Source organism: Eubalaena glacialis, chromosome 9 (genome assembly GCF_028564815.1).
Source record: "Eubalaena glacialis isolate mEubGla1 chromosome 9, mEubGla1.1.hap2.+ XY, whole genome shotgun sequence".
In the NCBI taxonomy this organism is placed as follows: Eukaryota; Metazoa; Chordata; class Mammalia; order Artiodactyla; family Balaenidae; genus Eubalaena; species Eubalaena glacialis.
The window spans coordinates 124,712,876-124,728,629 of record NC_083724.1 but is presented as its reverse complement, the minus strand read 5'-3'; the positions used below and the strand labels follow the sequence as shown (position 1 = coordinate 124,728,629).

The 15,754-nt window shown below is 39.2% G+C and overlaps 1 protein-coding gene across 4 annotated transcripts in view; it reads right to left on the bottom strand.

The window, feature by feature from the left end:
• The window catches only part of SPOCK3 (SPARC (osteonectin), cwcv and kazal like domains proteoglycan 3), a 441,020-nt gene that overhangs the window by 248,896 nt on the left and 176,370 nt on the right, over window positions 1-15,754 (bottom strand). For 3 of the 4 annotated variants that reach the window (XM_061199509.1, XM_061199508.1, XM_061199510.1), the window contains one exon: window positions 4,492-4,606. The exons of the other annotated variant lie outside the window; for it this stretch is intronic. In XM_061199509.1, coding sequence (XP_061055492.1) covers window positions 4,492-4,606 — 115 coding nt within the window. The remainder of the gene's footprint in view (window positions 1-4,491; window positions 4,607-15,754) is intronic. 4 annotated transcript variants of the gene reach the window in all.

Below are 15,754 nucleotides of genomic sequence, written 5' to 3'. Positions count from 1 at the left end.
GAGATACTCCATGAGTTACATAAACATCTGTCCACGAACACAATTAAAGTCCATTTATTATAAAAAAGGAATGCTTATATAAAAAAAGGTAGACATGATTTCAAATCTTCAATCTGCCCTATTTTCTATCTCTCTCTGTCTCTCTCTCTCTATCTGTTTATACGAGTAATCTCAGGCAGAATACCCAGAATCTCTGGGCTTCAGCTTTTGTTTCTGTATAATGGGCAAAATAATCTTTGGTATAAACCACTAGGGTTGTTGTAAAAACTAAATCAATTTAAGGCACTTAGTGAAGAGCTTTGCAAACGTTAAGTTTGAAATAAATGTTGGATTTCACTCTCCCTAAGAACAATATCAATGTATGATACTGTTATTGATATTGATACCATAGAGGGTCATTACTTCAAAAATAGTTATGGTAAGTTCAATTCAGTTTAAATATTTTTGGGACTCTGCTAAACTTATGCCTTGAGATTGAATCCTCCCATCATAAATATCTCAACAGTATAGCAATGGAAATATAAATACCATAGCCATGCATTTAATAATTACCCAAAGAAATTAGATCTTCTTTTAAATAAGGTCATTAAAACTATGAATTCCAAAAGTATACAGTTAAAATAGAGGAGCTTTAGGATTCACTCTCTTTTGATTTCTATTTTTGATAAGGAGCATTTTAAACTAGCTTCATCATTCTTTGATTTAATGTCTTCTTAGGAGGCCAAAAGCATTTCCTTATTGATTTTATTTTCAACCTTTGGTGTAAATGAAGCAGAAATTAACAGGGCTGGTTCTGTCCTATAACAACTTCTTCAACCTTGCTCCTTGCTTATTTTGCCAAACAATTTTTTTTTTTTTTTAAATACCAGCAGCATTGATTGAAGCCCAAAACACTGATCTAGAAATAGTGCTAATTACCGGCAGCTGTACAGGCAGCAAAGGAGGAAAAACCCTGGGCTCTGCTCACAATATGCAAACCCTGGACCCTTGTTCACAACACACAAACACTATGGAACAAAACCCTTGGCTATCAGCATACTGGGAGCTTTTCCCCAGAGTGACAATGTGAAACAGGGGATCAGAGCCATACCTGGGAAGCCAGCACACACTTCATATCAAACCCCCTACACAACTGGCTACGCTGCCGTCGTGGAAAATATGTTGCAGTCCGTGTTCTTTCTCACTGTTCATAAAACTATTTGGTTTCACAGTGATGGAAACGAGAAGAGTAACAGAAAGCAGCACAAGAACACAGGCTTCATGCTTGTCTGAGGCCAATTCTTCACAGAAAAAGCCATCAGGAGACAAACATCCAAACACATGACGTTAAACATGACATATGTGGAAGTTTACACAACGCTCTACGTCTGCAAAGCCAGCGTGAAGCACAGAGTGAGCTTTGGAAGCAGGTTGTTTCTCTGGTCAGAAGACAATTAATGTTATTGAAAGCACTAAGGAAGGAAATATTTACCAATTATCTGAGGTATTTGCAAATCTAAGGCGAGTACCTACCAGTTTCTTCAAACAGTTATGGACTAATCTCTCCCTCACAATTTCATATCTTCCTCGCCCTTTTTTTCTGGCAATAACTTATTTGTTTCAATCATTCAATACATTTACTTTAAAACATTTGTTGACTGACTTCTACGCCCTTCTCAGACCACCTTCAACAAATAAGCACAGAAAACAACTTTTAGACTGAGGTCATCTAGACTAACCAATTCAACTGATCAAACTACTCATTTTTTCCTCTAAATGTTCTGTAAATAACAGGTATTTTAATACACTCTTCAACAAAAATATACACTAGCCAGTAAGTATGCCAGGTTCTGAGTCTAAAGTGGTGAATAAGACACAAACCCACCTTCAGGAAATATCCAGTCAATTGAGGAGATGGTGTTAGATGATGGGTGTCACAGGATGAGAAGTCCAGGGCACTAAGGTAACAGGGACAAGCGTGTGCTATCTAGTTGGGGGGGAAGCTTAGGAAGAACTCTTTGAAATAAGGCAAGGATTCATTTTTCTCTTACATGAGATCGAGGAAAGAAACAATAAGTTGTTCCTATAAATGAAAAACAGTAGGAATTTCTAACCTAAGCAATGTAAATGGCCAAAATTAATTAATTAAGCCCCTTCTCTCTGTTTCCATGCCTCACCCCCCCCAAAACACACACAATCCCCCAATGTAAGTTCTACGTTACTTATATTAGTCGATTATTTACATTACTAATCACACTGCATGGCAGCCCTCCTTCCCTAAGTGCTGTATAAACGTTCCCTATGTGCTGACATCCTCAAAGCACGTCAAATATTAAGTTTATTTCTTCGGAAACTAGTTTTTTATTTATTGAATACAGTGTGTACTGAGTGCAATTTTTAAAGTCTCTATCGGAAACAGAAGTGGACTAAACACTATTTACAAAAACATTCCGATGCCCACCTCCTCAAAGCTCAGCCCTCACCCAGCCCACCACTGCAGCCCAGGCAGAGCTGGCCGTGGTCCTGATTCAGGACGCTTCACCTGCTTACACTCAAATGTAGCTCTTGGCCTCTGAGAGTCTTTACCAGGTTAAGGAAGTTTCTTTTTGTCTGTAGTTAAGTCTGTTTACAGTAAGTCAGAGAAGCAGTGAGATGCACATTGGTAAAAAGCACTGACACAGGTGTCAGTAAACAGGAATGGATGCTCTGAAGCTCCCTGGCTCTGTGACATCAGTTACTTCAGCGTCTCCCAGCTCATTGGTCAGCGGTCATCAGGAGACCATCTCTGCCCCAGACATGCTATTAACTGGGAAGTCTTCACTTGCTCTCCTCCTGGGGTTCAGGGAGCTGGGGTGAGACGGCAGAAGGGCCTTTCCCAAGGTGTTAAATGTGGGTGCATGGAAACCTCCCTGGGGTCTCGGAAACGTGCGATGAAACAGTTTTGCTTTTCTATGAAATGAAGCGATGAACTCTCTGCAACTCAGGGATTCATTTCCACACCATCCTCCTCCTGATTTCTCAAGTAGAAATCGCCTCTCCCACACCCCTACATGTATGTTTCCATACTAATATTTTAAATGTTTGATGACTAATTAATAGGAATTCCAAGAAATTCAGAAACTGTTTGGAATTCTAAGGAAATATGGAGAAAAATAAACTTCTGGCCCAAAGTTTTGCTGTCCTCCTATAAAACTGACAGAGAGGTCATGATTGCCTTGGGATAAATACCTGATAAATGCTTCACCCCCCAGTAACTCCCCCGCGCCCAGAGTGCGCTGACTTCAGGAAATGCTCTTTCCTGGGAGGCTCCTACACTTCCCGGCCCCATGCTGTGCTTCCCTCTCCCCTTCCCTCTATCACTACCATGAGGAAGTTACTGATATGACACAATTCTCTGTCTCAAGTGAACTCGTTCCCAAAACTCTATCTCGGCTACACTGACCTGCCCCGGTATTTGGGTTCAGCCATCACCGCCTGAGCAAAGGGAACGAAGACCCCCGCTAATCTACTCAGCACGGAATAAAGGGCTTAATGTGTAAGTGCTTTCCTGTAAATAACGAACATCAAAGAAACTTAAATGCTGGCTGTTTCCTAGAACTGCTACTTATATTATCACTCTCTGTTGTTCTTATTCTTGGTCGGCTGGTGTGTTTGACTAACACAATTTAGATGTCAGTACACTAAAGTCAAAAACCAATTTGTCTCTGAACACCCCTGAAATAGCGAAATTCTCTTGCTCATTTGATGTAAAAACAAAACACGAATCACAGCCACTATCACAGAAGACAGCGTTCTCGTAAAGAGAATTCCTTTTAGAGTAACAGAGGGAGTGGGCACACCTGCCGCCTCAGTCAGCTACCCAGTGATTTGCACTTTGTGGGTCGTGCCATGTTCGCATCCTGACTCAGCACCAAACTCCACATCCTGTTTCTAAATTACTGACACTTCTCCACATGCAGCCTACCCTACAGAAGCACTGCTGACCCTCACGTAAGATATTTAAACACTCTCTTCTCCTCTTGGGATTTTGTGTCAGCCTTCAGGGAATAGACCCCAGGGCTTCAGCAGTACCAGTGCTTCCTTGAACATCCAGACCTCTATTTGTGACTTTTCATCTTTTTTTTTTAAATAAACATCAATCATTCACTTTTTTTCCTATTAACTTTGTTCCTAACTCTCCCCTGAGGGATACAGGACTTTTGGGTTGGCATATGCAGAAATACTTAGAAGATACCCAAACTGTACTTTCCTTAAACTTGAAAAAAGTATAAGTATGCAGATATAGCCCTCTAACGCAATCTTCACAAAATCCTCTTTCTCTAACAGTATATGCCTAAATTCTGACTGATAACAATGTTTAACCCAAGTGAATCATGATTGTATTAGCCAAGGTTTTGCAACTGTTTCAATAAACCCTGGATCAAAGCTTAGCAGATGTTGCCAAACATTTACACTCTGCAGTAACTCCTGGTACAAAACCATTCAGTCAGTGGGACTGAGTTACGAGGTTACCTGTGCGTGGGTCTCCGCTGACCAACGCAGACTGCGGTCTGAGAACCTTGAATAATGCACACTTCGTGGCGACTACATTTCAGCCTTAAGCACGGGTCTTTAGTTGGGTCTAGAGCTAAAAAAAAAAGAAAGAGATTGCACAGAAAACATTAAAATAAGTTTCTGTACAATGGAGGTTCTAATCTCATCAAACACAATTTGATCAGGGAATTTACAGAGCGTTCAGCTGTCAATTTTGTTCACATTCTTCCTCTATTAAGAGGTACTTTTGTTTCCACTCACGTAACACAGAGTCAATAGAGATTTGTAGTTTAGTCTCATCCATTCTGTTCAGAAGCTGAAATGCACAAACCCCTGTGATCAGACAATGTGTGATCAAAACAGAAACTTTACGACCAAAACTCTCTGTAGTTGCTACTGTATTCTAAGCATTCAAGGTGGAGAAATGAAGGTAGGGTGTGTTGCTGCAATATTTGTATCAGTGAAGAATTATAAATTATACTTCCGCTTTTCCTGGATGGATGCAGGTGGGTAGAAAAAAAGGCTGAAACCCAAAAGGGTGTCAGTCGACATTAGAGTCTTGGGATCTCCAAGAAAAGTCTACAGCTGTATGCGGGGCTGCCTGAGTGCATCATGGTAGGAAATGAGCTGTATTTTCATTTTTAAACTGTTTGTGCCTGATATCTGAACTACTGTATCTCCAGAAAAAAACCTCTATCTTGGTGGCTGCCAACACAAAACTGTGTAATTTGTTGTGTTTTTTTTTTTTTAAATATCAGTTTTACTGCAATGTAACTCACACACTATACGATTTATTCTTTTAAAGTTTAAAAATTGGTTAAAATTTGGTTTACTATATGATACATTCTTTTAAATTTTAAAATCTGCAGTATAGTCAAGACCCACACCCCTGTGTTGGCAACCCACTAAGGGGAAGATAATCAAAATTGCAGAGGTTCTCCCCAAGGAGCAAGGGATCTGAGCCCCTCATGGGTCTCCCTAGCCCAGGGGTCCTCATTCAACTCAGCATCAAAAACAAACAACCCAATTAAAAGTTGGGCAGAAGACCTGAACAGACATTTTCCAAAGAAGACATACAGATGTCAACAGGCATGTGAAAAGATGCTCAGCATCAATAATCATCAGGGAAACGTAAATCAAAACCACAATGAGATATCACCTCACCCCTGTCGGAATGGCTGTTATCAAAAAGACAATAAAAAACAAGTACTGGTAGAGCATGTGGAGAAAAGGGAACCCTTGTGCCCTGTTGGTGGGAATGTAAAGTGGTGCAGCCACTGTGGAAAACAGTATGGAGGTTTCTCAAAAAACTAAAAATAGAACTACCATATGATCCAGCAATCCCACTCCTAGGTATTTATCCAAAGAAAACAAAAACACAAATTTGAATAGATCTATGCCACCCTATGTTCAATGCAGCAGTATTTACAATAGCCAAGACATGGAAGCCACCTAAGTGTCCATCAACAGATGAATGGATAAAGATGTGGTACATATATACAATGGAATATTACTCAGCCATAAAAAAGAATGAAATAATGCCATTTGCAGCAACATGGATGGACCTGGAGGGTTATTATGCTCATTGAAATAAGTCAGATGGAGAAAGACAAATACTGTATGATTACACTTATACGTGGAATCTAAAAAACAAAACAAATGAACAAACATAAGAAAACAGAAATAGGCTTATAGATACAGAGAATAAGCTGGTGGTTGCCAGAGGGGAGGGGGTGTGAGGGGATGAGTGGAAAACATGAAATGAGGTACAAACCTCTAGATACAAAGTAAATAAGGCACAGGATGTAAGGAACCTTATAGGGAATACACTCGACAGTATTGTAATAACTTTGTACAGTGACGTATGGTAACTAGACTTACTGAGGTGCTCATTTTACAATGTACAGAAATACTGAAGCACTATGTTGTACACCTGAAACGAATATAATATTGTAAGTCAATTATATTTTAATAAAAATTAATTCAATGGTTTTTCAGTATATTTATATTTGTAAAACTATTAATCAATTTTAGAATAGTATTATCACCTCAAAAAAATAGTCATTCCCTTTAGTTATCACCCTTATTCTCCCAATCTATGACAACTACCTACAGTGGGCACTCACTAATTGATTTTCTGTCTCTACAGATTTCATACAAATGGAATCATATAATATGTGGTCTTTTCTGAGTGGTTTCCTTCATTTAGAACAATGTTCTCAAGGTCCAACCATGTTATAGCTGCATCCTTACTTCATTCTTTCATGTTGCTGAATAATATTCCATTGCATGGCTATTCTACATTTATTTATCCATTCACTAGTTGATAGGCATTGTGCTGTTGACACCTTTTCTCTAGTTTAAATAATACAGCTATTGGTGATCTCTATTGGTGATGGTTAGTGATATTTTGTTGTGATTTATTATGGGGGGTAGGCCAGAGAGGGAGTTGGTATAGATAAGGAAAAGGCTGAGCGTCCAGTTTGGGTACAGGTCAAAGTTGAGAGAAAGAATCCATGAAAGATAGCAAGCTGAAAATAAAACTCCAGTGCATGTAGAAGAATAAAGCCAGGGTGACCAGAAGAATGTGAATTTGGAATATTAAAAAGTATTTGGGAGGACCCTGGGCTTTTCACTGGACATGAAATGTAGATTTGAGCCAGTCTTTTGTAGACAAACGTAGGTAAACTAGAGCTAATATCTGGTGTATGAATCGAACTTAGTTTTACGAATATGTTAAATCTTAGGCATATTTAGTAAATAACCTAAATAAATGAGTTCATTTTGACAATCAATGAATTCAATAAAATATGCACATAAACTGATATATGTGTATATATATTGCATATAGACAGATATAGATAGATACATATTTTCTTCCTTTAAAAGTACAAAGTTTAGGGCTTCCCTGGTGGCGCAATGGTTAAGAATCCACCTGCCAGTGCAGGGGACGCGGGTTCGAGCCCTGGTCCGGGAAGATCCCACATGCCGCGGAGCAACTGAGCCCGTGTACCACAACTACTGAGCCTGCGCTCTACAGCCCGCGAGCCGCAACTACTGAAGCCCGTGCGCTTGGAGCCCGTGCTCCGCAACAAGAGAAGCCACCGCAATGAGAAGCCCCTGCACCGCAACGAAGACCCAACGCAGCCAAAAATAAATAAATAAAATAAATTTATTTAAAAAAAAAATACAAAGTATATCTGTGTAAAACTCTTATTTGAGATTTCAAACTAACATGAGGTTTAAAATAAAAAATATGAACACATATAGTTGATAAAATATTCCCTAACAGACATAGCATGATATTGGGTTGGCCAAAAAGATCTTACGGAAAAACCCGAATGAACTTTTTGGGCAATCCAATAAAATGGTCAAGACATTAAACACATGTATTTGCAACACAAATCTCCCATTTCCCCCAGTCTAAGCAAAATACTTTCTGACAAGCAATGATTAGCTCAATTATATTTTCTCTTAATTTCTAAGTAGTATCAAAAATTAAGATAAACTATATTATTTTATTCCCTATAAAACGTTAAGCATTCTTTGTTCAGTATGAAAATGCAAATTTCTGGAACATTCTCATTATACTGTCACAGTTTAAACTGTCACTAATTAAAAAACTATTATACCTCAGAATCATATGATTTCTTGCTGGACAACATAAAAGAAAAACATACAATAACTTAGTAGACATTAAAAATGTCTTGAGCTATTTCTAGTCCTTAGTCTATTTTGATTTTTAACTATTAATATGACTTTTAAATATTGATTAAAATTAAAGAATTCTGTCTAACAACTAAACAATGACATTGCACCTACAACTGTGCCTTGTATACGTACATGTCATATACTCATTGTTGATATAGTTAATCTAGGACATCATTCTAAAAAAGGAGTGTTTCCACTTAGAAATAAAACACTATATAGTACATATAAAACTATAATGATTAATCTAATCTAATTGTACTTTGAATGAAGACTACTTTTTAAAATTTATTATTATTTTATTTTATTATTTTATTTTTGGCTGTGTTGGGTCTTTGTTTCTGTGCGAGGGCTTTCTCTAGTTGCGGCAAGCGGGGGCCACTCTTCATCGCGGTGTGCGGGCCTCTCACTATCGCGGCCTCTCTTGTTGTGGAGCACAGGCTCCAGACGCGCAGGCTCAGTAGTTGTGGCTCACGGGCCCAGTTGCTCTGCGGCATGTGGGATCTTCCCAGACCAGGGCTCGAACCCGTGTCCCCTGCATTGGCAGGCGGATTCTCAACCACTGCGCCACCAGGGAAGCCCTTGAATGAAGACTATTAATAGTTATAGTTAGTTATTTCTTTCAGTTTTCTTTACTTTATACAGCCCACATTAGGTAATTTTCAAAAGTTCCATGACCCTCTTATGTTACATCTATTTAATAAGATAGATCAGAACTCAAAATTTGATGTAGAGTGTGAAGGAAATTATCAGAACAAATACAGCACATGAAAAAGAATTTAATGCAAGTTTGGCATAAAACTTTACATAAATGATCAAATAAAAGAGCAAGAGTATTCGTCAAGAGACGGAAAATGTAACAGCAAGTGAACAAGAGGAAGCCCGTACGGAGAATCTGCAACAAGAAAAAGACACTTTCTGTGCATGGGATTTTAGCCATCTGTACTTTTGAGTAGAACTCACATTGTTGGCAGCTTACAACTATAAAACATCACAGGCTATAAATACAGATGCCTGAGATTTCATTCTTGAAATCACAACAATAACACAGCCATCCTCCTCTTGGCTGAAGCCCATGGATCAGAACCAATCCTGTATCTTAGAGGCAGGATAAAACCGTCTCCTCCCCCCGCTGCGCTCCGCTCTTTCCATCATTTTCAAATTCCCTAATCCTATTCTATCCTGCATTAGTGTTTTTAACTTTCTCTCAATCACCCAGTAAAACCACACCTAGGAAGATTTCAGCTAGTGCATTCAATTCACTTGCTTATGTTCTTTTCTTCATCTACTAATCTAATAATAATCATCTAATAATTCAATAATCTTTCTCATTGATATGAACTAACCTGACGACTTAACTGATACCATTTTTTTTCTCCTTTTATTACTGAAGTATAGTTGATTTATATTATATAAGTTACAAGTGTACAACATAGTGATTCACGATTTTTAAAGGTTACTCTCCATTTATAATTATCATAAAATACTGGCTATATCCCCTGTGTTGTACAATATATACTTGTAACCTATTTTATACCTAATAGTTTGTACCTCTTACTCCCCTGCCCACTAGTAACTACTAGTTTGTTCTCTGTATCCGTGAGTCTGTCTCTTTTTTGTTATATTAACTAGTTTGTGGTATTTTTTAGATTCCACATGTAAGTCTTTCTTTGTCTGACTTATCCATGTTACTGCAAATAGCAAAATTTTGTTCTTTTCATTCTGCTCCTAAAGTGGATTATTGAATTTCAGCACACATGACACCACATACCCTACGTGCTCCCCACAGACTCAACCCTTTTACTGGAAGAAAGACGAATGAATAGGTAAGTAGAATACACTGTTGGGTGTAAATTATATACGTGTGTGTGTGTGTGTGTGTATTTAGCTTTGTGGTAACAAACACACACACACACACATGCAGATGAAGGGATTATATAATGGTGAGAGGATTCCCTATTCAGGGAGTGACAGATAGTTCAGCACCAGTGAAATGCAAATGTGGGTGATACCAGCAAGTAGTGTGGAAAAACACTGGAGACGAAGATGGAAGCTTCTGACCCACTGGAGTTTCACCTTGTCAGTAATGCTACATGGTTGAGGGATTTTGAGTTGGGGAGTGGTGTAATGAGGTTTGCCACACACAAGAATCTGGAGATGCTCTGAAGAATACGTGATCAACAGGGAAACTAACAGAATGTTCAGGAGAGAAGGGATAAGCAAGATGGGCACGGGGCCAAGGGTGACCACAGGGCAGAGCAGAAATGGTTTCAGGGGCTCAGGCAACGCCTGGTTTGAACAGGTGTGTTGAGGCAGCAACCTGAATCCACTGAAGAAACTTCCTGCTCCTGCCTTCCACTATGTAGATTCTGTCCGACATTAATATTGCTGTAACTGCTTTTCTTCTTCTGATTTATATTTTCCTGGTGAACTTTTCCTCCAATTCCTTTATTTTTCAATTTTTAATTTTTATATTTTAAAGGCAGCTTTCAAAACCCTTAGGTGGATTTAGAAGCCCAACCTAAGACAATTTATCTCTTTTTCTGTTTTACCGCTTGTAATTTTTAAAATATAATTGGACTCTTTTCTATCACATTATTTTGTGCTTTCTATTTTGCAGTGTTCTTTTTCCTTTGCTTTTCTTTCCCCTTTCCTGCCTCATAGTGTATTGGTTGTATTTTATTCATTGAGTACCTCTGTCCTTCCTGCTAGTTTGGAAATTATGACATCTCTTTAGTTGTTTCCTTTAGATGTTTACATGCACAGCTGGCATAACTGATAAGAATACCCATATAGTAAGTAGTTCGTCCTCCTTCTGAAGGGAACTAGGACCTTCGAACACATCAGCATCAAATCTTTGACATTCAGTTTCCTCACCATTTTCTATTAGTTACACCACACGTTACCACCCCACCCCTGCAAATTAGTAATTATTTCTATTATTATTATTTTTACTGACATAGCTCATCTAAAATTATCAACTCTATCAATTTATGCCCATCATTGCTTCTTGCAATTCACTCTTCCTTTTGGGTTTTCTTGTATGATTTCCTTCTATTTGTTGAAGCACATCTTTTTGTGATTGTTTCAACAAGCACAATTTGTGCTCTACCTTGGATATTTATTTATTTTTCTGAATGTATCTTTATTTCTCAATCCCTCTTAAAGGATAATTTAGCTGTGCCTGGAACTTTATTTGATAATTATTTTTTCTTTACCACAATGAAGATATTATTTCATGTTCTTTTGCCATCAGATGCCACTAAGTAGTACGTCTGCTCGCCGTTCATGTAGGCAATCATTCTTTACCTCCTGAACATTATAATATTTTGTTATCATCAAAATTTTGTGCTTTGGAATGTTTATCTCCAGCTAGTCTAGCGAACATCTAAGCAAATGCACACTTCTTCTGAATTTCAGTTGGTAACATAAAGCATATTTAGGTGATAAGAGAACTCTTTAGCAGTTGGAATAAAACCAAGAAAACAAAGACTCAGTTCGATACTGAGAGCTGGGTTTTAATTTTGGAAAAATGTCAACATCACTAAATAGTAAAATCAACATACATATCAGCATTCACTCAGAAACCTGTCTCTTTAAGCTTAATTGGATGCTTTTACAAAAAATGAAGTAACCTGCAACCCAATAATGAGATTAAAAACCTTCCTCATGGTTCAAGAACGAAGCATCAAATATGCTTTTGTTGCTTTTCTAACAATAGTTCACTTCACTATAACTCTACGCTGTGAAACTAAAGGAAGAAGTGGTCTTCTAGGGAGGTTTTTAAACCTTGCCAGATGTTATAATGAAAGGCTGTGCAAGTGAGCAGCGTGGAAAACAAGACTAATGCCTGAGAGTTAATTAGACTTTTGACAGCCAATTTTATGGTGCTAAATGTGATTAAATGTAGCCTCAAGTCTTTGCAGCGACTTTCTTAGTTTGAAACCTTACTATCACTTCAGTTACATAAAATCCACCCACTCTAACTTGGTGTCCCCACTACAAACAGTACATGTGGAGGTCTACACAACTCGCAGATTCAGATGCAATGGCTTGATTATTTTGTAATAAATATATATCAAATATAAGAGTGTTTATTTCAATAATATCCTATCTTATAAAGGTGTATTAAATGCAACTGACTACTGCATTGATCAATCAAAGTTAATGAAAACTCCAGGAGCCACCACAAGGCAGAATCTCTTCCTAGAGTTGTTCTGCTCTAGTCAAAGACTGATGAAGATTTTCAACACCATTCTCTTCAGTTCTTTATCATTCTTTTTCTTTGTCAGTACATCATATTGAGTCTTAAAGTGATAAATGCTAATAGTGTTTCTTTTATAAAGTAGATGCATTCCAGAAAAATTGGTTATGTGTAAAACTCATTATTTTTACTGGTTTCCATTTTCAAATCTATTATTTCATATATAAAGATGATGACATTTAATCTCCATCATAAAGGTCTATATCTAGGATTTTCTTTCCAATATGAGAGCTAAACATACCTATGATTTGGTTCACATTTACTAAAGGGCTGCCTGAAACAGAATCATAAGGAAAAGTCCCTAAAAATACAACAATAACACCTTGTCTTATGAAATAATGTTTACCTACAGTTCCTGATTATGTCCCCTAACTATTCTATACCCAATGTCTTCATCTATAAATGGAAGAAATTGGGCTAATTCTAAAATATAACATATTCTATAATTTTGTGCTTTAACTGACTTGGGAGCCGTGACATTAAAAAATAAGAAATAATTTAGAAAATGAGCACTGAGTTGAAAATATGTTCATGTGACCTTGCATAAATGTGTGTTAACTGCCTAGAATATTTCCAGATGTACAGAAAGTACTCCATTTGCCCATTCCTGTTTGTATTCTAAGGGACAGTTATTAAAGTCCTAGAAAACTTCTGTAACTTGCCAGGCAGCTACAAGCACCTACCCTGAGCCATACTCTGCCCTTGATCAGGCCGCTGACTCTAAGCTCACTGCTTCCCGAAGTACTCTTCCGTTTTTGCCTATTTAAAAGGAAAAACGATAACGTCCACATGCACTCTTTCTGAGAGGACGATGAAGCTAATCCCTAAGAGACACAATCAGGGCTTCTAAGCACCTACACGCTTCCTCCTGAAACAGAGGCAAACATCTGATGCTGAGGCAGAGCAAAGGGGACGAACTGAACCAGGAACCCGCGCTTCCTCCCAGACGTGGGATGCAGACCTCGCTGGAGAACGCTACCACCCGCTGGGTGCCTAAGCATCTGGCTGACGGGAAGGATCTGGTCCACAGTCTCTGGAGAGCAGGCAACACCGTCCCACTGCCCCCATGGCTGGTATGGGTGCACCCAGGCTGGAGGGAGGGACTGCAGCTGGGGGGCACGAGGAAGCCTCCACCCACGTGCGGCTCGGCTGGCGCTGCCGGGGGTGTGCCCGTGGGGACCCTGAGTATCGGGCATCCATTCTCCAGTGCAAGACCTGGGGTGTGAGGCGTCCCCTGAGCCTGGGGTGTGGAAGCCTGCCATGGGATGCAGCTGGGGTGGAGATCCCCGCCTGTCTCCATCATGTACCCCTGCCAAGACATAAGGAGAAACCAGAGAGAAAAGCCCCCCCCCCCCCGCTATGCAAGGTCCTTGCAGCCCCTCTACTGACAAAGCTGAACTTTGTGTTGGCTACGAAGGCCATGTGCTCCCGGATCCAGCTCCACGGCTGCAGAGAAAGGTGGGTTGAGAGATGACAGGACATAAACTGACGCCCTGCACGACCTCTCTGGAACGTAGTTCAGCGGTTTGTTATATAGTTAAACCACACTACGTCTACGAATTCAGCCAAGATAATTTTTTTGCATGTTCACAAAAAGACTATTACAAAAATGTTCGTGGCATCCACAGTTACAAGAACGAACTCAAATACCCATCAGCGGAGGAGTGAATCAACACATCGTTGTCATGCAGACAGAATACTACCTAACAATAAAACAGACCCCCAAAAACCCCTGAAACATGCAAAAATGTTGGCTAAGTCTCAAAAACATTATGCCGAACAAAAAATAGTAGACATGAGATATACACACAGTGTAGTTCCATGTACATCAAATTCTAGAGCAAGCTAAACTAAATTAAACGAAAGAAGTCCGAACGGTTCGGAGCAGGGATGGCTTGGGTCAGGGCAGGACAGGGGACGGGGCCGGGGGGTGCGAGAGTGGGCAGAGCAGACAGTGTGAGGAAGGTTTGTTCTCTATTTCTACTTCGACTGAGGTGGTATTAATTCAATGATCTGCATCCACAAAAATGGATCAAACTGTACATTTTATTTCATTTTATTTTATGTAAATCATGCATCAATAAAAATGAGGAAAGCCTCATTTCCTCTTTTTTACGAGGCTTTCAAAAGAAAAATCTCCATTCTCCAAGATAATATTTAAGGCCTTCTCCACAAACTACCTCAGCCCAGCAGAGGACACAATCAAAAATCAAAGATGACACATTTCACCTGAAATTTAGATACTGAAAATCAAGCCTTCCCCATCAGTGAAGCATGTTCTTTTATAAGGTAAATACTGTACACTAAGGACAGGTAAAGTCCATGAAAAACAAGTAATGACAGGAAAAAGAATGCAGAACTAGATCTCGCTTTCTCAAATCTGCACTTACAGGCTGTTGGTAACGTCCACAAAAGACTTCCATGTAACCGCTGGGATCTTAACATCCTAAATATGGAAAGAGGTTTTAAGTGCGCCCAGACCTTTAAAACGAAGAGGGTTTTACAGAACCAGTGATAATACTGGCTGAAGTAATGAATTAGTAGAAATCATAACTAAATGCTTTTTAATAGACATAGTCATCTTCAGAACACATTTTATGAGTTAAAGCTTTTAAAGCGTTTGTCCAATATCCCTTCTTTCAGGTCGATGGCGCTCAAACAGCTGTGAACACAACCATAACAGACCATCTTGACAAAGCCCGAAGATAATGACCTCGGCAGGTGAGTGAGCCTCCAGGGTCTTCCTCAGCCTTCAGTTTGTCGTTTCCAGTTAATATCATCGCTTACAAAAGACAGTCCTCTGCAAAGCATGGATCTGACGGTTGTTAAATGAAGATTCCATTGACTGCCACCGACTCAGCATGATTAGATTAAATTCCACACAACCAGCACAGCGAAATCAGAGGGCAGTGCATTTTCTGATACTCACAGCCCTTTTCAGTCAGCTTATTCACCTGGTACAAATGAAAATGACTAACTGCTATCTTCTAGAGGACCACACCTCTAGCACTGACCTACCAGATCAATGGTTTGCCATTGTAACCACACAGGACCCTCTGGGGCCTACCCATGTCCAGACCCCCTACCATGTCCTCTGCCTGCCTCTTGTTTGTCGAAAAGCTTTAGCCTCCTTGGCCTTCCCCGAGTTACAAAGAATAAATTTAATCAGAAAAATGAGAAATTCCAGAAAGAAAGGAAAATAGTCAAACAAGACAAAATAATAATACTTTAGCCACTGAACAAAGTCAAGGACCTTTAGTTCCTCCTCCA